The sequence below is a fragment of the Elgaria multicarinata genome, chromosome 3 (genome assembly GCF_023053635.1).
Source record: "Elgaria multicarinata webbii isolate HBS135686 ecotype San Diego chromosome 3, rElgMul1.1.pri, whole genome shotgun sequence".
Lineage (NCBI taxonomy): Eukaryota > Metazoa > Chordata > Lepidosauria > Squamata > Anguidae > Elgaria > Elgaria multicarinata.
The window spans coordinates 17,620,555-17,643,222 of NC_086173.1; the positions used below are offsets into that span (position 1 = coordinate 17,620,555).

General features: G+C 45.0%; 2 protein-coding genes and 1 long non-coding RNA gene across 5 annotated transcripts in view; 1 reads left to right on the forward strand and 2 right to left on the reverse strand.

The window, feature by feature from the left end:
• Positions 1-9,936, forward strand: LOC134394203 (non-structural maintenance of chromosomes element 3 homolog). Of its 2 annotated transcripts, none has more exons than XM_063119445.1 (11): positions 1-27; positions 876-936; positions 2,857-2,958; positions 3,531-3,594; positions 4,554-4,633; positions 5,374-5,468; positions 6,353-6,432; positions 6,520-6,565; positions 6,699-6,761; positions 8,524-8,638; positions 9,282-9,936. In XM_063119445.1, the coding sequence occupies exons 2-11, from the start codon at positions 892-894 to the stop codon at positions 9,360-9,362; spliced, it is 771 nt and encodes a 256-aa protein (XP_062975515.1). In that variant the 5' UTR covers positions 1-27; positions 876-891; the 3' UTR covers positions 9,363-9,936. The 2 variants fall into 2 exon arrangements, with proteins under 2 accessions (XP_062975515.1, XP_062975516.1); XM_063119446.1 differs by lacking the exon at positions 1-27 and adding an exon at positions 309-317.
• On the reverse strand, positions 6,246-8,532 carry LOC134394204 (uncharacterized). The gene is made up of 2 exons (XR_010025167.1): positions 8,153-8,532; positions 6,246-6,797 (listed from the first exon to the last, which is right to left on the reverse strand). It is a non-coding gene; the product is annotated as an uncharacterized LOC134394204 (long non-coding RNA).
• The window catches only part of PFKFB1 (6-phosphofructo-2-kinase/fructose-2,6-biphosphatase 1), a 19,338-nt gene continuing 6,357 nt past the window's right edge, over positions 9,688-22,668 (reverse strand). For both annotated transcript variants that reach the window (XM_063119444.1, XM_063119443.1), the window contains exons 4-14: positions 18,288-18,354; positions 18,117-18,191; positions 17,238-17,294; positions 16,679-16,800; positions 13,540-13,747; positions 12,933-13,079; positions 12,586-12,690; positions 12,219-12,348; positions 11,772-11,834; positions 10,876-10,940; positions 9,688-10,283 (exon numbers count right to left, since the gene is read on the reverse strand). In XM_063119444.1, the coding sequence (XP_062975514.1) occupies positions 10,224-10,283; positions 10,876-10,940; positions 11,772-11,834; positions 12,219-12,348; positions 12,586-12,690; positions 12,933-13,079; positions 13,540-13,747; positions 16,679-16,800; positions 17,238-17,294; positions 18,117-18,191; positions 18,288-18,354 (1,099 nt within the window). In that variant the 3' untranslated portion in view covers positions 9,688-10,223. The remainder of the gene's footprint in view (positions 10,284-10,875; positions 10,941-11,771; positions 11,835-12,218; positions 12,349-12,585; positions 12,691-12,932; positions 13,080-13,539; positions 13,748-16,678; positions 16,801-17,237; positions 17,295-18,116; positions 18,192-18,287; positions 18,355-22,668) is intronic.

Here is a 22,668-nt window from a genome sequence, read left to right on the forward strand (position 1 = left end):
GGCCGTGGAATGGTAGCCGGGGCTGAGGTGAGCAGGTTTTGCTGAGGGTTGCGGGGGCGTAGCAAGGATGCATAGGCTTGGCCTTCCCGTCCCCCCCCCCCCGCTGCCAGGGGAGGAATTACTATTATTATCAGCATTTATATATCGCTTCCCATTGAACAAATCCCGAAGCGGTTTACAAAGGAATACAAACGCATATACAAAAGTATTCTGTTCCTTGAGTTTCTCAAGGGAGAGGATACAAGTTGGACTCCTGGGTAGAAATGCAACAGGTGTAGCTTTCCCCATAATTTTGCTGACAGAAGCTGCACTGTTGTGTATTTGTAGAGATCGTATCGGTTACTTTGGCTCTCCCCAACCATTAACTGGAATAAATGTTGTGCTTCTCTAACGGTGTGTTGTTTTGTAGTTTGTTGTAAACCATTTTGGGATTTCTGAAATGGGAAGAAATATATACATATTCTGAAATAATAAGTAAAAGGCCCGGGGTGGGGGAAGCCCCTCATGACAACCTGAGATGTGGGCTGCAGCAGGAATTCCAGAAATAGATGGATTGGTACTTTATTTTTGGACAGAGGTGCTCTTAGAAATTCAAAAAGCAGAGCTTTCCTCCTCCTCCACTGAAATATGTGCTGTCTGTTGAAATTCTGCCTGTCATATATCTGATAATGGCTTATTGGGGTGGGGAGGGGTGACAGGTGTGGGGAGATGTCATTTGGGGTTGTGGTGCATGTAGCTCTGAAGCCAGGATCTCCACTGGAATCTGGACCCACAAGAAATGGAGGGGAGGTGGTGACACCTTAGGGAGACAGAGTGTAAGTTACTCCCACAATGGCAAGACAACTGCCATAACTTTCTCTTCCCGTTACTCACAGGTCTCTTTTCAAAGAGATGTCCCAGAACAGGCGTAGTAGCAAAGGGCCTGGCCCTTCTCAGGTATGTGAGGTGTTTTTTAAATTTTATTATATGTTTTAACCTTGAATTTATTTTATCCCTGGGGGTTAGGGTGGATTATATAAAATGTATACAACTTCTCATTGTGAGAAAGGGGAACAGAAGACAATGTCTTCAGAATTCACACTCTAATGGCTAGTTCAGACTAGATTTTTCATGTAGTGTGGTGTGATATATTAGTCCAAAGTAACTGGTATGTTGAAGTACATGCAACCTTTGTAAACTGCCCAGAGAGCTTCGGCTATGGGGCGGTATATAAATGTTATAAAATGAATAAATAAATGTATTCTTAACGACTTGACTCTTTGAAATAGATGCTAGTGCCTTGTTTCAGACATGTTAGATATAGCATGAATGTGCCTTCTCTTGAGACATTTGTGCTGGCTGCCAGAATGTCTCAGTGCAACGATAATCCAGAATTGCTGAGAATCTTAGCTTATTGTTCACAAGCAGTATGCTGATGTATGCTGCCCAGTTGCTTCCACCTCAGTCCGCCTGCCAGCAGAAGCAGCTAAACCAACCTGTTCAGACAACACGCTATACCATGGTTAGGCCGCTAACTCCTTTGCAGCAAATTGTTAGTGAGCTTGTTTAAACCGTGGTTATGTAGCCACCATGGTTAGGAATGGTTCACATGACACACTTAAGTCATGGTGCACATGACACGCTAAAGCCATAATGTTTAGCTCAAAATGCTTAACCACAGTGGCTTAGTGTGTCTTCTGAACAGGGTCATTACATCCAAACTGGATTACTGGTTTGACACTCTACCAGCAAGCTGGAATTGCAAGTCAGGGTTTATTCTTGGTTTATGACTCCTGGCTTGTTTGAAAGTGACAAGTCAGGAGGTCCTGATTTGAACTTAATGCTAAGATGCTGCTTCCTGTAGAGCTTCCGATTAGTCTAGCCCTCCTGCTGGTAGGAAGAACCAAGTGGGAGTCATTGGACATAGTGCATCAGCATGCTGCTTGTGAAAAATAAGCCAGAATTCTCAGCATCGTGGTTTAGCATTTCATGTGAATGTGGTCTACATTTTCCAATCTCTATTCAAGATGATGATTTTGAGGTATGAAGCCTTAAACAATATGGGTCCTGATAACCCCAGGAAATGTCTCTCTTGCTGCATGAACAACCCCCACCCCCAAAGAGTTAAGATGTACCAATGAGACCCTGTTGAAAATACCAGCATATTTGGAGGCCAGGCTGGCCTCTACTGATAAGGCCTCCTTTTGTAGTAACTTTTATATTGTATTTTATATCATATTGTAGCTTTTATATTGTATTTTATATCATGTTTTTATACTGTTTGTTTTATACTTTGAATGGTTTTAATTTTTGTGACCCGCCCAGGGAGCTTCATTTTATAAATGAAATAAATAAATAAATAAATTTTCAATGCTCTCTGAGGCTCCACCTTTGTCACCCTTTAGAAGGCATGTTAACAATGCAATCCTATGCATTAAAATATACAATTAAATATACAGTCAAAACCAATAAAAACTAGACACAGAAAACCCTCGAACAGCAACAACTTAAAACACCAATCCACATAAACAAATCAGTCAAAAGCTGAAGTAAACAAAAAGGGTTTTGAGGTCTGCTTAAAATTAGTTAAAGAAAGAGGCATTATTCAAGTTTCCCAGTGTAAACCAACTCAATTAATAGTGCAATCCTCTGCATACTTACTTCGAAGTAACCCTCATTATGTTTAATGGGACTTACTTCCCACTATGTGTACAACAACATAGCACATGTTGCTTAGCAACAAACGGCTCATATAAGGATGAGTGCATCTCCTGACAAAGGGCTAGTGTAGGATCAGAGCTGGTACCTCCAGGGTTGACAGGTATGTGGGATCCCAAAGCCCTTTTTTTCTGAATCTTCTTTCCTTCTCTTCCCCAGGCACAGCACATGGATGTAGATGAAGAATTCACATTGACTCAGACACCCAGCCAGATGCAACGCAACTTGGAGCGACGCCCAACGGTTCAAGTGGATCACAAAGTAAAAGAGCCATGGGCTGTTTCTACACCTGCCTTTTCCCCCTAGGATCATCCCTATACATCCAAATGACACACAGGGGATCCCGGGAGCAGGCAGGGATGATCCCTCCATTTTCCTGGGATAATCCTTAGGTGTAAAAAGGGCCTTTGTTGCCATAAACTGTGCCTCTTTAGGGCTTTTCTGTCATAACTTTCCATAGCCAGGACTCTGTATTTTGCTTTAAAAATATTCTAACAAAAATAGGATTTGTAACTAGTATACATTTTGTAAATTGTACAGGCTGCATGATTTCTTCGAGGGGTCTTTTTAGTCGTGGGAGGGGTAAGGAAATTGAAGTCTTGCCCTGCAACTACTGAAATTCTTTTTCTGCCACCCTTCTGACTTCTGAGACTTCAGTAGGCATTAAGCCATGCACTTTCAAGCATATCTGTAGCCATAATGCTAGAAAATGGCTTTTAAATTTAAAAAGAAAGAAAAGAAAGCTGGAATTCTCAAGAAGCTGAATTCTGTGTTCACGGGATTGTGGCATATGCACAACTCTGTCTAGAACCTATGTTGTGCTCTCTCTACAGGCGAGTGAGTTGGTGCAGTTTCTGCTAATCAAAGACCAGAAGAAGATTCCTATTAAACGGGCAGGTAAGGACATGACTGATTAAGGGCACAGACCTATCGGGATGGCCACAAGCCTCCGAAACTGGAGGCTTATGAACATCCAATGCAGAGCAGCAGGAGAGCCAGAGGCAATTTTTACCTCCATGCTCCTCCCACTCTGTATTTTAGCTAGATCGTTTTTTTTCACCCTTTTAGCTATGGCTCTGTGGAGCAGGAGAGAAGGAGCCTGGGGAGGTCTGCAGATACAGAGTAAGCTAGCCTCCCCAGACCCCTCCCTGCTTACCAGCATATCTTCGCAACCTTGGAGAGGCAGCTGGTGTGATTCTTGCCATGCCAGCAGGGTGCGGAGAGGGGAGTTTGGATTCCTGGCTCCAAGGTCAGAGCACTGTCTCAGACCTTGCATCCAGAAATCTAAACTATCCTTATGCCCCCTGCCCCCAGGCTATGTCTAGGAGCCATACGATTGCCCCCTAATGTTATTTTATTGTTTGCACCAGAGACACCCAAATTCTGTTTCCAGTGTTAGAGTAAGCAAATCTGCATAAGTTTTGTTTTCATAATTTGATTTCTAAGGTTCAGTTTTTCAAAGACCTTGAGATGTTTTAGCAAGGATTTTGGTGAATATTCCATTGTGGAATGGAGGGAGCAAAAGGAAGAGAGAGAGTTTTACGTAACTTGGCTAGGTGGGTGTAAAGAGAGTAGCCAGTGGAGGAGGACAGGATATGTTCAACCCCTACCCAACTGCTGGAAGCTTTGCCCACCTCTCCTTGGTTCCCAACCACTTACCAGATATTGCTTACATTTTTTCCAACTCTACAACCAGGAGTGCCAGAAGTTTACCTTCAGTTAAGTAAATATACATTTAATTGCTCTTCATATTTGGAGTACAGAAACTTTCCACAGAATTTTGCTCTCTGTGTGTGGTGTGTATGATTACCCAGTACAAGGAGTCCTTTTCAACAAACCACTCGGTCTCCTTACAGATATTCTGAAGCATGTCATCAAAGACTACAAAGATATCTTTTCTGAAATCCTCAGACTTGCCAACCAGACCCTTCAGCAGGTGAGGAAGTGTTTGTTAATGGTTTGGGCAGAAGTGTTGGGCTCGATCCATTTTTTCTTTACTCATGGGTTCCGAAGAGGTCAAGCTGGAAATGTGACTGTGCAGAGAAGGACACTGAAATATATTGTGATCCCATCCCCGCAATTGCTCCAATGTTCATTGGATTGTAGGCCAGGAAAACCTCGGAACATGGGAGCATGTGCTTTGTCCTTGCCATCAATGTGACTGACATGTGCTGACTTGACTGGAAGGGGAGCAATGGCTAGTTTTGCATGAATTGTCTGCAAAGGTCTCATTCATATTTGTCTATTTCTTGATCCTTTTATTGGTTTGAAAACCTCCCCGAGGGCATTTTCCATTTGGGTAGCATACAACTCTAATGAATAAATAAATAAAAATATATTAACAGTGCAATCCTATATATGTCTACTCAAAAGTAAGTACCACTGTGTTCAATGGGGCTTTCTCCCAGGTAGATGGGTATAGGATTGCACTCTAATTGTGGGTAATCTAAACCCACAATCAGGGATGCTGTTTTACTGCAAGCCAAAACTTCATATTCAGCAATCCAAATTCTGCGGGGTTTCCATGAAGAAGATAGTTTATGCCAGTAAAAGAAATGATTAATTATCTATGTCTGGCTACAATTTATCATTTAAATAGCAGAAGGGATTGGAATAGTGAAGGAGAAAAGGGGCCTTTCAGACGCTGTTCTGAATTTATTTTTTCTGCTTTCTCAGGTTTTTGGGCTGGAAGTTGTGGAAATTGATCCAAAGTCTCACACATACATCCTGATCAGTAAATTGCCACCATTGGAAGGGGAGCTCATGAAAGAGTAAGGAGCAGAGGGAGAAGGCAGGGCAATCCCAGTTCTGCATTGGTGGTCCTAGCTAAAACTGAAATAAAATCTTGCACAAGGAATATCCAAAATCTCTTCCTGTCCCACCACCCAACCCCAATGCATAGTATTAAAAATGTGGATTTTCTTATTCAAATGCTGGAGCTTGTTTCTGTCAAGCTGCCTTTCTGAGGTGCTAAGACCACCTCAGAAACACAGTGTAACTACTGGGATTCTATCCCCCCTCCAAACTTGGGAGGAACAGTGGGGCTGTTCCATGATGCCCAGGGCTCTGGCTCTCCTTGAGTGGGGGAAGGCCAAGGTCTTGTTCCCCGCTCCTTCCTTATTGAAGGGAGGGGCAAGGTCCTGGTGCCCACACATTTTAGTTAGTTGTCAAGGCCAGCCAAAATTGTACTTAAGGTAGCCCTGAGCATTCTGTCGAAATGGTACGCACACAACCCTGTTGTTCCACTACAGCAGTAGCCCCATAAGTACAGTAGCCTTCCTCCATATAGCCTTTGTCTCGGTAATTATCTTCTTGTACTGAGAGGGGCATAGGTGAGCCCAAGGCCAACTGTGATATGATCCTGCCCTCTAGAAAGCTAGTTTCCTCTGTTCCTCTGAGTGGGGATGGAGGGGCTTCTGAACACGCAAAAAGCAAGTAATTGTGCAATTCTCTGATCTCAATGCTGCTGCATCCTTGCAGGATGAATTTTAATTAAGACATCTGAACTATTAATTCCTGAATTTAAAAGCAATTATTTGTCGTTGTTGTTTTAGAAAGCTTGCTTCTCACTTGGTAACCCAGGCTTCTGTTTACGTTAGCAAAGCCACAGTGTTCGCTTCCAAATGAGGAGGCTGATTCTCTTCTTCTTTTGCAGAGATGAGAACAGCCCCAAGATGGGCCTCCTCATAGCCATTCTCAGCCTCATCTTCATGAAGGGCAATGTGGTCAAAGAGTGTAAGTTTCACTGCCACTCTGTTCACTCCCATTTCCTTGCTAGCCTCACTTTGCCAACCCTTTATCTCTTGCTTTCTCTCCATCCAGCCGCTGTTTGGGAGATGCTGAGGAGGCTTCGAGTTGAATGCTCTGGGTATGATGGACTGCTCTGTGGAAGCCGGGCAGTGAAGGGGGATGGAATTATATCGGTGATTGGGGAAGCAAAGAACTCGTTGCTCATCTGATATTGTGTCCCCTGATAGAGTCCTGTTCTCTCCTCTTTCCAGGGAAAAACACAAGGTCTTTGGTGATGTGAAGAAGCTAGTGACGGAGGAATTTGTCAGGCAAAAGTGAGCTGGCGGTCGTAAACCCATCCACGTTTTTAGCTTTAGAAGAGAAATGGGTTTGAGAGTGTTGGGAGATGAGAATCCAGAATTTGTTGTTTGTTCTCTAATAGCTTAGATAGAATGAGGGGATCAAGAGCATAAAAGTCCCTTAGAGAAGGGAGTTGAGATTAGAAAAATCTATTTCAGCCCAAGGGCTGAATTCAATTTTGGAGAAGCTCTTAGGCAGAGGCATTCTGGTGGGTGGGTCCAGAGACAGAAGTGGGTGTACACACATGCTTGCTCACTCACCCTAATATACACACTTGCACACACACACATACACAACAGTCCCCCTCCTCAAAATGTCCCCCCATGTTGTAATTAGACTTTTAAAAGTGGATGCTTTTTAAAAAGCCTGATTGCAGCACAGAGGAGACATGATTTTTCAAAGGGGGGAAGTTCTCAGTATGGGAGTAGGGCTAGCCTTTCCCTCCCCAACAGTGCTCCTTCCCCCAAAAATGCGCACTGCACTGAAATTAGCCTTTTAGAAATCCTCCATTGGCATCAGCAATTAGTGGAGTGGGGGAAGCAAGAGAAATATCTCACTTCTGATCGGCTGCTGATCAGAGATAAGATTTTCAAGTCTGGGGTGGGGATAGAAACTGGGGGGTTGGGAGAGGGGGTAGGACTTGCGGGGAGGGAGTGGGGTCTAGGGTAGAAGCTTGAGGGCTGGATGGGGAACCCTACCGAGGAATGGGGGCTTTCCTCCTCACCACCTTTAAAAAAAGAAATATCTGTATCTCTCCAGCTGCACAGATACAGATAATAAAATAAAAAGAAATGGGGGGAAGAACGGGCAGCCAGAGGGAGGATTCGTGGAGAGGGGTCAGGTACTCCAGGCAAACCACCTCCGCTCTCCTCCCTCTGGCTGGCCGTTCCCCCTCCCCACATTTCTTTTTCTTTTTATTATTTGTATCTGCGCAGCTGTGGGGACACAGATAATTTTTTTTAAAAAAAGGGAGGAGGAACGGCCCCATTCCTCCCCCCCCCCATTTTTATTTACTTTTACAGGCACAGGGCTGCCCATGGCGACCAATTGGGGCGTCAGGGAAAGTCAAAAAAAGTCAGGTAAAGTGCCCGACTTTTTGGGGGTGGAGTTTCCAGGGTTTGCCCCAAGATGGCTTCGCAATGGCGGCTGGGTCATGTAGATGATGTGCCGCTACTGCGAAGCCACCCCGGGGCAAACCCTTCATGTAGGCATGCCCCCTGTGGGCTATATCTGACACATGGTACAGAGGTTCCCCATTCCTGACACAGATCATACACTGTTCAGAATCTCTTCTCTCTCTCTCTCTCTCTCTCTCTCTCTCCCTCTTCATCCTTCTTCAGGAAGCAAAACCATCTCAAATTCTTACCTGCTTTGTTTCAAAGGCAGAAAAGAAATTTGGGGTTTCTGCTTCAAGTAGCCGTGTACAGCCAAACTCTTCAGATCTGCATGTAGTTGTAACAGTGGTTCACTGAATTCCTTGGTGATTGCTGGTTGAAACTCCTGGCATGCACTAGGCAGTCAAGGCAGAAACGACTGCTTGAAGGTGTATGCTGGCGGCCCGTAGGTGTGCGGAAGGGCTTTTAGGCTTGTTCTCTCCATCCTGGCGGATGCCAGACAGCTTTCAGCTAGAGTACAGACACTCTAGAATGTAACCTTTGTGCTTCAGTTCTCCTGTGTGGTTGATGGCTTATTCCTACAGGGGATTGTGGTAATGATCACATACTTCTCACTTTCTAGATACCTGGAATATACTCGACTCCCACACACGGACCCACCTGAGTACGAGTTCAGATGGGGACCACGAGCTGCAAAAGAAACTTCCAAGAAGCAGATCCTACAGTTTGTTGCAAAGGTACCGACCGCCTGTTACAAGGCATTGGCAATTGAGGGAAGGATTTGACCTCGAAGCTAGACATGCCACAGTTTTTTCCCATCAAGAAGCCCTGTTGCCTGACAGAGTTTGCCATGTGGCTTTACCAGAGCTCCCAGCCAGACTTGTACTTTTAAGAAATCCAAACTATGCATTCACCATTCTCCTCCAAAAACAGATTCTGGGATTGGGATAAATTGAAGAAATGTATGCTGATCTGTCCTTTTCAGAGATTTTTGTATGTTTTGCCAGAATAGAGAAATAGATGGAAGAAAAGAGATGAAAGTTGGAAGTATGTGGACTGTGTATGTAGGGGCCACCATTAACTCTGTATGAGAGAGCTGCCAGGCTCTAGCTTCTGAGCTTTTCCTAGACATCCTCCTAATGTGTTCAGGGTTTTCTCTGCAGTCATAGGGGCTAGCAACTTGCCTAAAGCAACCCTGAAATTGCATAACAGCTTACAGATCCTATAGTGCAACGATAACAACATAAGTGTACAGCACAGGTCTCCTCTCATCCATTAGCCTGGAGGCTTCACAGCAGGCGTCATAGGGGATTCTGGTCTATTGTATACCTTTTCACTCTGTATTTTCCTAATAGGACTCATCTCATTTTTCTTCATTAGATACAGAACAAGACCCCCAAAACTTGGATGAGTCAATTCAATGAAGCAGAAGTGGAGGCTACTGCTGCAGTAAAAAAGTAGCCGTTACGTGGTTTTGGATTATAGGGAGCCATCAAACCCCTGAAGTTGAACTGGGTTTACAGCCACCCATTGCTTTATATGGCTGTTGCTGGGAGAAGTGCCTTGAATTTCACTTCATGGGAGCTTGGTTTTGTGTAAAAGTGCTCTGTAACACATTCACCAGAGGAAAAAGGGTTCCAGAACAGACTGAGCCACTTTATCTATCATTCAGAAAATATCTTTTGGTAAGGCCATGTGACTGTTCAATGGTCCAGTTAAACATAGTTATGTTTCTTCCTGGCTGGTTTGATATTGGTGAGGAGAATAAGAACCTGAAGTAAAGATACTATTTAAATATATAACTTTTCTGAATTTATCTGCCAAAACAGTATGGATGTTACCTATTGTACAGAAAGTATATCTTCATTAAAACAAAATAAAAATAAGGGGCACGATCTAGCCGAAGTTAAGCATTTTGATATCCTATTGATTTCAATGAAATTTAAGCAAATGCTTAACTCTCTCCTATTGGAAGGAGTCAGGCTTAAAAATCGCTTAGCTTTGCCTGCATTGTGCTCCATTGTATTGCACTGTTTACCATTCTGTTTTCTTTGATGGACAGTCTTAAACCAGAGCGCCGCACATCCACCAGAAACAGGCACGTCTTTACCACGGTTTGCTGGAGAGATTCACCTGTATTTATAAAGGCAGGCTTTATAAGGTGGTTCAGGGGGCCCTATACCCACTGTCATTTCTCTGGGTGCCCCCATAAGTGTAAGCCACTCCCCTGCAGAATGGAAGATCGGATCATTCCCCCCCCCCCATTTTTTAAGGTGGCTGGAGGGGGGCAAGAAGGTAGGATTCTTTTAATAAGAAATGTGGTCAATAATGGTCCGGCACCGTATCTAGGGCTTCCCCAGGATCTCGTGTCACATCAACATTCTGCAATGAGAGAAAGGAAACAAGGTCTCAGATGTCTCCAAATATGGTTTCAAGAAACAGGGTTAGTGAGGAACCAAAGTCACATCCACACCCATTGAAACCAGCGTGGCAAAACGTCTGAAGCATTAGCATTAGAATATCTGGGCTCTGTTGCAGGCACAAGACACTTTGGTTCTTTCATTTGTATTAATAAGGATCCATAATATGGTTGATTCAGGGCTGGCCATTGGCACGGTGTGGTTGTGCGGTTCAAGGCTAGCTTTGTAGGAAAGATGCTGAGGGTATGGGGGGAGATGAGAGGAAAATACGACAGAGTAAGAGATGCAAACTGAGTCTGAACAAAGTGATCGCTTCTATTGGAAGAACTGCATAGAGTGACGTGAACAGGCTGTATTACTTGGTGGAGCTGATGGTTTTTGATGAGAGTACTCATGAGATGCAAAGGGTAACCTAAAGGCTGCTTCATAGCAAACCAAGGCTACCCAGAACACTTTTGATCATAGCTGAGGTGTCCTTCAACAGCCCCTCTCCAGAGGATCTCACTGGATCCCTAGTAAGGGACCCTCTTCAATGTGGCAGGAATCCTGCTTACCTGTGGACGTTCGCGGTGTGTATTCACAGCCTCAATGTTGAGGAAAATGGATTCAACCTCACAGCCTGCCCCCAAAAGAAGAACCCCACGATTACTGAATGTAGATGGAAATACCAAACACTCACAATCCCCCCCCCGTAGCTTTATCAGTGCATGTGTGTGTGTGCCAGCGGTAAGCACTAGCATCTAACAAGCTACTTGTGTGAAAGGACTTGTTACGTGCCCTCATGGGGAACTGAGCAGCCAACTTTGAGTGGCTTATTTCTGCTATTTAGCCAAGCATTAAAGGTTCACTCTAAATGGAACAGCTATATTACAGGTTATTTGAAAGACCGTATTCTCCCTTATGAGCCTGCCCGTGCTTTGAGATCTTCTGGAGAAGCCCTTCTTTCAGTCCCACCATCTTCACAGGCACACTTGGTGGGAACATGGGAGAGGGCCTTCTCAGTGGCTGCTCCAGTGTGCTCTGGAACTCTCTTCCCGGGGAAGCTAGACTGGCTCCCTCCTTGATGGGCTTTCGAAAGCAAGCTAAAACTTGTTTGTTCCAGCAGGACTTTGGAGAATAATCTGGCCCTCCATCTACGTTAATGACTTATAATTTTGTTGTGTATGTTAAACGTTCCCCCCCCCCCCAATGTATGTTTTAAACTTTGTAAGGCCGCCTTGAGGCCCAGTATTGGGCAAAAGGCGGGATACAAATAATAATAATGATGATGATGATGATGATGATGATGATGATAATGGTTGCTGATGAAGTCCTGGTTGCTTATTTTAGTAGGGCCTGCAAAGCTAGGAAGAGAAGCAGGCGACAGGATTTTCTAACATCCCCCACAAGAGACCTTTGCCTTGGGGGAAGGGGTATTGTATTACTCTCTTGAATTGAGATGGTCACTCACCGTAGGCCACAGGTGTGAGCTTGAGAACGGTGTGCAGTGGGCACTTGAGGTACGGCAACTCCTCTGGGTGGGGAGAGAACAGCAAATGAAACAAGGGATCCAGCCTCCCCCACCCCCATTCTTTTCCCAAAAGTCTGAAGATGGTGAAGTCAGGGTGAGCACGGGAAAATGACTTGTCAGTCCCAGTAGTGAATACTCTGAGGAGCAGGTTGGAAGAGGACGTTCCATTCCATTTCAGCAGCAGTTGTCATGGGTAGGAAGCTATATATGGGAGAACACCTCACCCTCTGAAGGAGTTCTAGCAGGGGTGGATGCAAACTACTGGCCGTGCTCCCAAACACTAACGCGGGTGTGCACCCGCGCTATCAAATGAGAAGGCTAGGCTGGGGAGGGGAGGGGAGGGGGAGAAGAGATGTCTATAGAAATAGAGATCAGGGATGCTGGTACCTGCACTCTTGTCTAGAAAGTAGGCAAGGAGGCAGCGCATGACAGCCTGGTGGCAGATCACCAGCACGTTCTCTTGTCGCTCCAGTTCCATTATGACAGGCTCCAAGCGCTGCACCAAATCCTCATAAGACTGAGTGAATGAAAGGATAAAGAAATTCAGAGAGGCCTGGGGTCCTAGTAGGAGAGTTTTCTTAGGAAGTTTACTACCTTGCCTCTGTGATAGTTACATATTTTCCCCTCCCAACCAGTTCAGTGGATAAATATCCTATTGGGAACATCCTGTTGTATGAGATCCCACAGTTCAGTTTCCATACATCTATGAGTTCAATCCCCCAGTCCCAAGATCACATCATTGGGCATTGCTCACTTCTCCCTTAGGATAGCGGTATCGGTATTTATCCTGGTCTCGGAGGGCAAACTCTTGTGGATGATGGGACTGGATCTCTTCATATGTCATCTCCTCACAGACACCCTGAAAAAATGAGGAATTGGGACATCTGAGTTCTGGGTGTGAAATAAAAGAAGTAGAGCTTAGCATTTTGCTATCTCCTTCCACAGCTTCTGAGGGATGGGATGTTGGAACTGGAAGCCACATCTCTTAGTAATTAATGAAGATATGGAACTAGTGGGTTATGATTAGAGAAGGGCGGGCCCCAAGGGTTTCCCTCCCGTTTTGGGAAGCAGGGATAACATTTACTGAGCGTTGGTCCTCACCGCATCAATCTCATTCAGCGCTTTCCACTGCTCGTAGGGCACATGCAGTGCTCCGGCCGTCTGGATGGTGCGCTTCATATGGCTTGTCCAGACCTTGAGGTCACTGATGCACTGGGAACGGATGAAGCCAGCCAAGGCAAAGGCATACTGGCAGGCAGAGAGACAGGACAGAAGGTAGGGGAAGAGTTGAGAAACAACGCAAGAACAAACACTCTTTTCTTTTGTAATGTCCATGAATAACCCACCCTTATAATGACCCCCCGAAAGGGAGCTTTTTAGATTAACTTTGGAGGGTAAAAAAATCATAGGAGACATTTCTGACATCTGTATGAGAAGGCGGTTACAGAGCTGCTGCCAGGCTGGGCAGGTCTGGGGGCGTGGAGGAAGCTGGACTCACACGAGGAGAAGTAAATCACCAGCTGGCCTTGCCTCCTAGCTTGTGACAAGGGTTATGCCAAGGGACAGAGTCTGCCCTGCTGCCTGGTGAACAGGAATTAACGCCAAGTAGAAATTCCAGTTCTCTGCCTTTTGTTCAGAGGGTATGATTAGACGGCTCTTTGGAGTAAGTTGTGATCTCTACCCCTTTCGGTTTTCCCCTCTGCTGTACCTGTTTGCCACGCTCGGACAGCCCTGAGTCACCCCCAATGCGCCCTCGTAGGTTGAGTTCGCTCTCCCCATGCCGGCTGAGGTAAATGGAACGGGGTGTCACGTGAATGTTCATCAGGTAATAGACGGTGCGGCTCTGTATGTGGTCCTGAACCCGATTCACCAGGTACCGGCTGCCGACGTTGAAGATCTTGATGTAAGATAGCAAGCTGTGGGGGAAAGGAGAATGGGATCCCAGGCTTCAGGGTCCGTTTTGAGAGTCCCTTCTTTGGGGCATTCTGGAACTCTACATGACAAACCCCCAACTCTTATGTTTATCCCAGTTTGTATAATTACACTGTAATATGATAATTGACATGATAACCTGCGAAACATTTTGAACATTGAAAAGTTGCTATATACATGCTAGGTATGTGGAAATATGTGCAACGGAGTTTTCACTCCGGCTTTTTAAAACTAGTACTAAAGAAAAACAGCTGCTGGGTGGTAGACTTGGGATAGAAGAAAATGGGCCAGTTCCCATGACACAACAACCCATCGTGGGTTAAATTAACTGCAAGGAGCTGCGGCGGCGTGTACCATTATGATATACAAGCCCCGGTCAAGTGTTGCCATGGCTTGTCGTGTCATCCAAACCCGGGTGGTGAGGGTTATTTTGAAGGTTAAACAGCCTTTGCATAACCCTAAAACAGACCGTGGGTTATGCGAGGGTTGCTTAACTCTCAACCGCTGCTGCCTGGGTTCAGACGCCAGAATAAGCCCCACGTGGGCTTGTTCATATTCATAATAGCAGACAGCACAGTAGGCTGTTGTGTTGTCCAAACCAGGTCAGTGGGAGAAGGTTCTTAACCCTCTCTCTGCAGTTTCTACATATTCACTCCCCACAGGAGGTTCAAAACCTGTGTTTATCTACATTTTATCCCTTATATGGAGAGAAAACCTGCTTAGGAAGGGATTTGGAGCAGTGTAAGGGTGAGTGGGGAAAGCATGACCTTCCACGTCTCCACTCAAAATTCACACAAAGTTAACAAACTGATGTATGCATTGGTATGTAGTTATTCCCTGAATAGCATTTACATGTACTAAATGACTGGCATGATTATTTTGCAGAACAGAAATGATCCATGTGGGGTGGGGAAGTTGCATAGGGCAGCTGGATGGGACTAGCTCCATATAAGCTAACAGAGGCAACGAATGCTGTGGGAAAGGACCAAACAGGAGTCTTTTATTTAGCCCAGAGAAACTTTCCAGGTTTTGCTAAGAGAACTCTCAGCATGGTTTCAGGTGTCTTTTTGTAGTGACAATTAGAAACCTTATTTAGAAAAAGGAAATAAATTAATGCTGGAGTTCTCACAGCTATGCTAGTTGCTGGGTACTACATCCAAGGTCACCATCCATTTCTGTGGAACAAATGCAGTTTGGTTGATGCATAGGCCTGGTGGTTGTATTCACCCTCTTATCTCTGGAACTGAAACTATATATTTCATAGCCCCCAAGAACTCAACTTCTGCTTTGCGTGTGCGTATTTAATAGTGCAGGATTTATGCTACTTCCATTTTTCATGATTACAACAAAGTTAAAGGAAGAGGGAAAAAAGTGCATGTTCATGCAATGCAGAATGAACTCATGAAATTTAATACCGCAACGTGTGCTGAAATCTATTAGCCTGGATGGCTTAGATCAGTATTTCTCAAACTATGGGCCAAGATCCACCAGTGAGCCTCACCTGACTTTCAGGATGCCCAATACCTCTTTGCTTGACCACCTTGCACTGTAGCTGCACCATGAACACTACATTGGCAGGTAAAGCAGTGGCAGTTGGTTAGACAGCAAGGCTAATATTTTAATAATAATTTTTAAAACTGGGAACAAAGTGGAATAGGATAAGAGAGCAAAGCTGTTATAGGAGGAAGTGAAAGTCAAAGCAGGAGAAACTGGCATTTGGGGATAGGGTGAAAGGAGAAAGGGAGATGAAATAACAGATGAGTAAAAATCCTTTGAGAGGCATGTGAAGGGAGAGAGGAAAACAATATAAAATAAAACTCTACTTAGAGCCTCTGAGTCAGCAAATTTTCCCTGAAATGGAGGAGGCTAGGTATTGAGACTTTCAGGATCCATGTCTGTACTTTAGTTGAGGAAAGCTGAACTATGAAACTTGCTGCCATGAGGAAATAGCTGTGGCAAAGAATTTTGAAATTTTCAAAAAGGGATTAGGTATCAATATAAAATAATTTCAGTAATTGCCTGCTGGTAATGCCAAACTCCACTTCCATCTGCAACCATTTTGTGACTGGTTCCAATCCTGCATTACCATTTGTATCTGGTGAGCTTCAGTTGGCTTCAGTTCTCTCAAGGGGGCCCTGGGGGCAGGAAGTTTAAGAACCCCTGGCTTAGACTAAGGAGGAGAAGTCATGATAGCCAAATCACTGCCTCTGTGTGCAGTAAACAATATATCTCTGAATACTAGGTGCTGGACATAGCAGAATAACATTACTATCATGTACTGTCTATGGAAGCTTGTGTCTGACTACATCTCCCATCACCCCTGGTCAGCATAGCCAATTGCAGAGGGAGTTGTCTAAAACATCTGGAAGACACCAAGCTGGGGAAATCTGGCCTATGGGTTCCATGTTGGAACAGAATGCTGAATTAGATGGATTTTTCATCCAACCCAGCAAGACAATTCTATATGTGTGTGTGCATATGTGTGCTAGTATAAGGGCTTTACACTGCCCTGAAATCTGATATGATGAAGAGCAATATAAAAATGTTTTACAACTGCTAACTACATACAAATTCCATTCACCAAGGCAGTATACCCAAATGCTGGAGAAAAGAGAGGAAGGCCATCACTTTTCTGCTCTTGTTGTAAGCACCCAAAGGTATCTCATGGGCTGTTGGATATGGAATTGTGGACTAAATGGACCTTTCATCCGATATGTTTTTACTGCAGTTGAAGGCATTGCATTCTTTCTGAGGTTATTCACGCAACCACGAGCAGTATAAGGTGTTGTATTTTTCTATGGTTGAAAGTCTCCTGTTGCCAAAGTTTGACGTTTAACGGCAATTCAAATTCATGGCAAGCGAAGTTGGTGGGTGGAATGCCTGTCTCGCAAGCGGCAGGTGAACTACCTCCTTACCTATCCAGCTCATCATCCAGTGGCTCGTAGGTTTGCTGGTAACACTGGATCCGCTTGAGAAAATCCCCCACCACTTCATCCCGGTTGCAGTCCTTATAGTCAGGGCTGGTTAGCTTCACTTGCTGTGAGTGGTGAGTAGGTAAGAGTAAAAGGTGAGATGGGGTGGAAAGAGAGAGAGAAATGCATACAACCAGTCTGGCTTGGTCCATATTAGTATGAGCTGGGGAAAGGCAATGATATTGGTCTCTTCCTGTATGTAGGATGTCAGGGCTGGGATGCTGTGCTTAATCTGAAACAGGGCTCCCCAGCACTTAACCTGATTTCAGTGCCAAGGTTCACCCTTGAAACGTGTAATGTGCTTGAACAGCCCTGAGCATGGGTAGCATCCATGTACCTTGTCACTGAGTAAGACACAAGGACACTGTTTTCTCCCTGCCTCAATCTGGGATCAGAGGGGTTTTCGAGCTAATAGCTGCGGCTTCCAGACAGGATTTATTTCCGGCACTTTCTCCGAGATCAAGCACTGCCAAGGAAGCTGATCTTGGGGCAAATATCTTACCGTGATATTCTCCTCGATGATGTGTGGGTCATCGCAGATGGATTCAACAAAGAAGACCTGTTACAACAGAGTGAGACATCATGGCAGGAAAAAGTGCGAAACTACCTTCAAAATAGTTTTTATTCTGTGGCTTGGAGACAGATTGTAGCTTTTTTCAGAGTTGAGTGGAGTACGAAATAGGCACAATTGCTCCTAGGGAACAGTCTCCAGTAAACGTATTTTGCAGGGTTTTTTTTTTTTTTAAAAAAAACCCTCTAAAGGCTTCAAACCTGTTTGACCAGAGATGGCAGTGCAAATTTTTTAAATTTATTTTTAAAATACTTTTGGGAAACAGCAGCTATCATGTCATCTTCAGCTCTTGGGGGGAAAAAAACCCCTATTGTCTATCTCCATTTTGAGACATCACAAGCCAGGATGGTGGTTCCTGATGCAAACCTTGATTTGATGCTTGTAAATTTCTAGTTATTGGAGTTGGTAGCAATATGTTCTATATGTATGCAAACGACATTTATGAAAATATCCCTCATGCTTCTATCTAACAAAAGGTTTCAAAGTTGCAAAAATGGCAGTATAAATGCATGAAAAAAGCATCCATTTTGAGCAAAGGGTTGTAAAACAAACAAATGTCCATCACTTGCCATATCATGGATCACTCTGGGTTGTATCCAATGTTAGTCTAATTTAAATCCCAGTGATGTCAATGGGTGTACTCAAAAGGGGGGGGGACTAATATTAGATACAACCTATATTTTAGAATCTGAATTTCCTTCACAAACAGCTCTTGGCAGAGATATTCTAGGATTATGTACGCTGCCTTGGATTCCTTGGAGGAAAAAAGACAGGATATAAATGCAATAAAATAAATACTTCACTGCTTACTTTGAAGCCATTCTCCTTGGCGAATTGCAGGATCAGGGCACGCCGTTCCCGCGTGGTGTTAGTGGCATCAAAAACCTAGGTAAGGGATGAGGAGGTGGCAGCTGAACAAGGATGAAATTAGAAGCGACATGATGATATACTAGATGGCTATATGGGCTTTTGCCCTCTTACCGCAACCTGCCCTTCTTCCATGTTCAGATAGGTTTGGACATCCCGAAGAGCTGCTAGTGCGCACTGTCTGTTGGAGAATAAGAAGAGAGGTTATAATCATACCAATCTCATAACACTCTCTTGTATATAGTAGGGTGACCAAATGGAAAGGAGGACAGGGCTCCTGCATCAGTGACAGTTTTACAGAAAGGGGAACTTCAGCAGGGGTGATTTGTATGCATGCAGCACCTGGTGACATCCTCTGTTCATCACAACCGTTAAAACTGCAGGAGCCCTGCCCTCTTGACTAGATACAAAACGGGGCATGGCTTCTGCAGCTTTAACTGTTGTGATGAACAGGGGAAGTGAAAAAGGGGAGAGGAGAGGAACAGGGTCGTTCCTCCCCCTTTCTTATTTTATTATTTCTATCTCCTCAGCTGCACAGATACAGATAATAAAAATAAAAAGAAACGGGGGAGAGGAACGGGCAGCCAGAGGGAGGACGCTAGGAGAGGGGGCAGGGTCTTGGGGTGAACCACCTCTCCTCTCCTCCCTCTGGCTGCCCATTCCTCCCCCCCCATTTATTTTTATTTTTATTATCTGTATCTCCACAGATTTTTTTTTTTTTAAAAAAAAGGGAGGGAGGAACAGTCCCGTTCCTTTCCTTCTCCCCGCCCCCCCCCCCCGCCCTGGTTTTTTGTTTTTGTTTTACTTTTACAGGTTTGGGGCCACCCATGGCGACCAATCAGGGGGCACCATGGGCTCCGCTGCCCAAAAAGTCGGGGTAAGTGTCCAACTTCTTTGGAGCGGAGTTTCCGGGTTTTGCCCCCTGATGGCTTCACAATGGCGGCTGCATCATGTAGATGACGTGCTGCTTCTATGAAGCCACCCCGGAACAATCCCTTTGTGTAGACATGCCCCTGATCATGGAGACATATATCTACTTATATTCTAGGAAATTGATATTAACATGCAATTGTTATGCAAATCTTGGTCCTCTTTTGTCCTCTTTTTTGGCAATGCATATCCTCTTTTTTGGCAATTTATTTATTTTATTTATTTATTTATCATACTTATACCCCGCTCCTCAGCCAAAAAAGGCTCTCAGAGCGGCTTACACTTAGCAAAAAAGACAGTCCCTGCCCTCAGGCTTACAGTCTAATAAAGACATGACACACAAGGAAAAGGAGTTCAGGAGGGAGGGAGGAGAGAGAGAGAGTCCAACAGGAGCAGGCCATGATGTTTCTTCTGCCCGCTCCTGTCCCCTTGCTCTTTCTTCTTCCCCACAGGGCCAAGATGGCAGTTTGCCCTGTGGGGGTGGGGGAAGTCTCCAACAGGAGCAGGCCATGATGTTTCCTCTGATGCTCCTGTCCCCTTGTTCTTTCTTCTTCCCCACAGGGCCAAGATGACAGTTTGCCCTGTGGGGGTGGGGGAAGAGTCCAACAGGAGCAGGCCATGATGTTTCTTCTGCCTGCTCCTGTCCCCTTGTTCTTTCTTCTTCCCCACAGGGCCAAGATGACAGTTTGCCCTGTGGGGGTGGGGGAAGAGTCCAACAGGAGCAGGCCATGATGTTTCTTCTGCCCGCTCCTGTCCCCTTGTTCTTTCTTCTTCCCCACAGGGCCAAGATGACAGTTTGCCCTGTGGGGGTGGGGGAAGAGTCCAACAGGAGCAGGCCATGATGTTTCTTCTGCCTGCTCCTGTCCCCTTGTTCTTTCTTCTTCCCCACAGGGCCAAGATGACAGTTTGCCCTGTGGGGGTGGGGGAAGAGTCCAACAGGAGCAGGCCATGATGTTTCTTCTGCCTGCTCCTGTCCCCTTTATTATTATTATTATTATTTATTTATATAGCACCATCAATGTACATGGTGTTCTTTCTTCTTCCCCACAGGGCCAAGATGACAGTTTGCCCTGTGGGGGTGGGGGAAGAGTCCAACAGGAGCAGGCCATGATGTTTCTTCTGCCTGCTCCTGTCCCCTTGTTCTTTCTTCTTCCCCACAGGGCCAAGATGACAGTTTGCCTTGTGGGGGTGGGGGAAGAGTCCAACAGGAGCAGGCCATGATGTTTCTTCTGCCTGCTCCTGTCCCCTTGTTCTTTCTTCTTCCCCACAGGGCCAAGATGACAGTTTGCCCTGTGGGGGTGGGGGAAGAGTCCAACAGGAGCAGGCCATGATGTTTCTTCTGCCTGCTCCTGTCCCCTTGTTCTTTCTTCTTCCCCACAGGGCCAAGATGACAGTTTGCCCTGTGGGGGTGGGGGAAGAGTCCAACAGGAGCAGGCCATGATGTTTCTTCTGCCTGCTCCTGTCCCCTTGTTCTTTCTTCTTCCCCACAGGGCCAAGATGACAGTTTGCCCTGTGGGGGTGGGGGAAGAGTCCAATAGGAGCAGGCCATGATGTTTCTTCTGCCTGCTCCTGTCCCCTTGTTCTTTCTTCTTCCCCACAGGGCCAAGATGTGTAAGTGGTCACCCTACCCAGCCCCAAGATAACATAGCCCACTTGCCCTGGAGGCCAATCATGAGCCTGAGAGTGAGAAGTATGTTCTCCCTTTCTTAAAGAAGCTCAGACTTTGGGGGTTGCATGGGTCTTCTCTACCAGTCTTATAAATAGCAATTCTATCCATCAACTGTGGCATGTTAGACGCAGCCAAGGAAGTGTTTGTAAACTGGAGAAGAATTGGGTGAAGGATATTTTTCAGGCTGCGTGAGACTAACTTAGGTACCTGTAGGCAGCTGGGCTACACGTTTTGTAGGCTAGCAATTTCCATGTTTGGACTTATCTACAAGATTTTTTAAGCGACCAAGACCCTTCTCATTTGCCCACCTCTGAAGGCCGTTTGATGGGCAAGTACACAAGAGAGAGAGCCTTTCCCACAGTGGCCCCATACCTCTGAAATGAGTTGCCATCAAGGGTTCTGTCATGTTCCACATTGCAGGCTTTTAGGAAGGCTCTGAAAAGCTATTTGTTATTTTTATGAAATTATGTAAGTCTGTTTTATTGTTGTAAGCTGGCTTGGGAGGGCTTCTGCCCTGAAAGGCAGCCTAGAAATATTTTTAACTACAACTTAGGCCACAGCTAGACCTAAGGTTTATCCTGGGATCATCCAGGGTTCGTCCCTGCCTGAGCACTGGATCCCTTGTGTGTCACCTACCGTCTTTCCCCAAAAGTAAGACATCCCCCGAAAATAAGACCTACTTGCAGTTTTGCCCCTCGCTGTAATATAAGGCCTCCCCTGAAAATAAGGCCTCCCTGATAATAAGGCCACCCTGGAAATATACAAGTAATAAATTTCCTCTTTTTTTTGTTCAACAATAAATGTGTACCGTATTCTTCTTCATGGAAAAATAAGACATCCCCTGAAAATAAGACCTAGCGCATCTTTGGGAGCAAAAATTAATATAAGACACTGTCTTATTTTCGGGAAAACAGGGTAGATGAACAGGTCTGACCCCCTGGACGATCCAGGGATAAACCTTAGGTCTAGCTATGGCCACAGTGGTGGAAACTAAGGTGAGTTGAAACCATCACCATTAGTTTCTTTCCTTTGTTTCAAAGGAGAGGCTCAGGGATGGGAGAAGAGTAAGGAGGAGGGGAAGCAGATATACTTACTAAACTCAAAGCATGTCACATGTGACTGGTTGAGGTTAAAGGTCAGTCCCAAGATTGTCTGAATTTCATAGTGGGATGTTGTCAGTGGCTACCCCTGTGAAATTCGCTTTCATCAGTTTGAGATGGCACACAAAAATGCCAAAAAATATTATTGACTGCCTTTTGATGGCAGGAATTAAACTGCTATACAGTCATTGTAAATAGGGAGTTTAGATGATGGTGATAATGATGCATTAAGGATACGGCCCATAATTTTGCAGATAGGGTGAGGGGAGATTAGAAAATTAGGATTTTAATATTATGCACATTTACCTAGTAGTACATCCTACTGAATTCAATGGGGCTTATTTCCAAGTAGATGTGCATTAGATGGTGTGGTAAACTATGTGTAGGAGGCCAGACTATAGGGTGTGTGAATTCAGGGCTGCTCCAATATCTGAAAGTGCAAGAGACTTGCATACAAATTGTTGCATGTGATGATTGCATGTTTGTGTATATGTTCTGCTGCAATGTGTGTGCAGCAAAATATTCAAATGAACAATTGTCACACGTTTATCTATGTGAAGGTTTCGTAGCTGCCCTACTTAGAAGTACAGCAGCATGAAACCTCAGGGTCAGCCCAAGACATTTTGCTGCCTGAGGCATCTCCCACCCACATCAAGGTACATAGTACCCAAAACCAGCAAAGTCATTTTGGCACATGAGGTAAAACAATCACAGAAGTGCCTCTCCCCATCCCTGACAGTAAAAAAAAAATACAACAATAACAAATTAAATAACTAAATACTTGCTGCACTTTCAC

Bases quoted from the DNA above. Each gene is read 5' to 3' on its own strand.
- LOC134394203 (XM_063119445.1), top strand. From the start codon at position 892: ATGTCCCAGAACAGGCGTAGTAGCAAAGGGCCTGGCCCTTCTCAG. The intron at 2,959-3,530 runs GTAAAAGAGCCA...CTCTCTCTACAG, and splicing joins CGGTTCAAGTGGATCACAAA to GCGAGTGAGTTGGTGCAGTT. The intron at 6,566-6,698 runs GTATGATGGACT...TCCTCTTTCCAG, and splicing joins CTTCGAGTTGAATGCTCTGG to GGAAAAACACAAGGTCTTTG.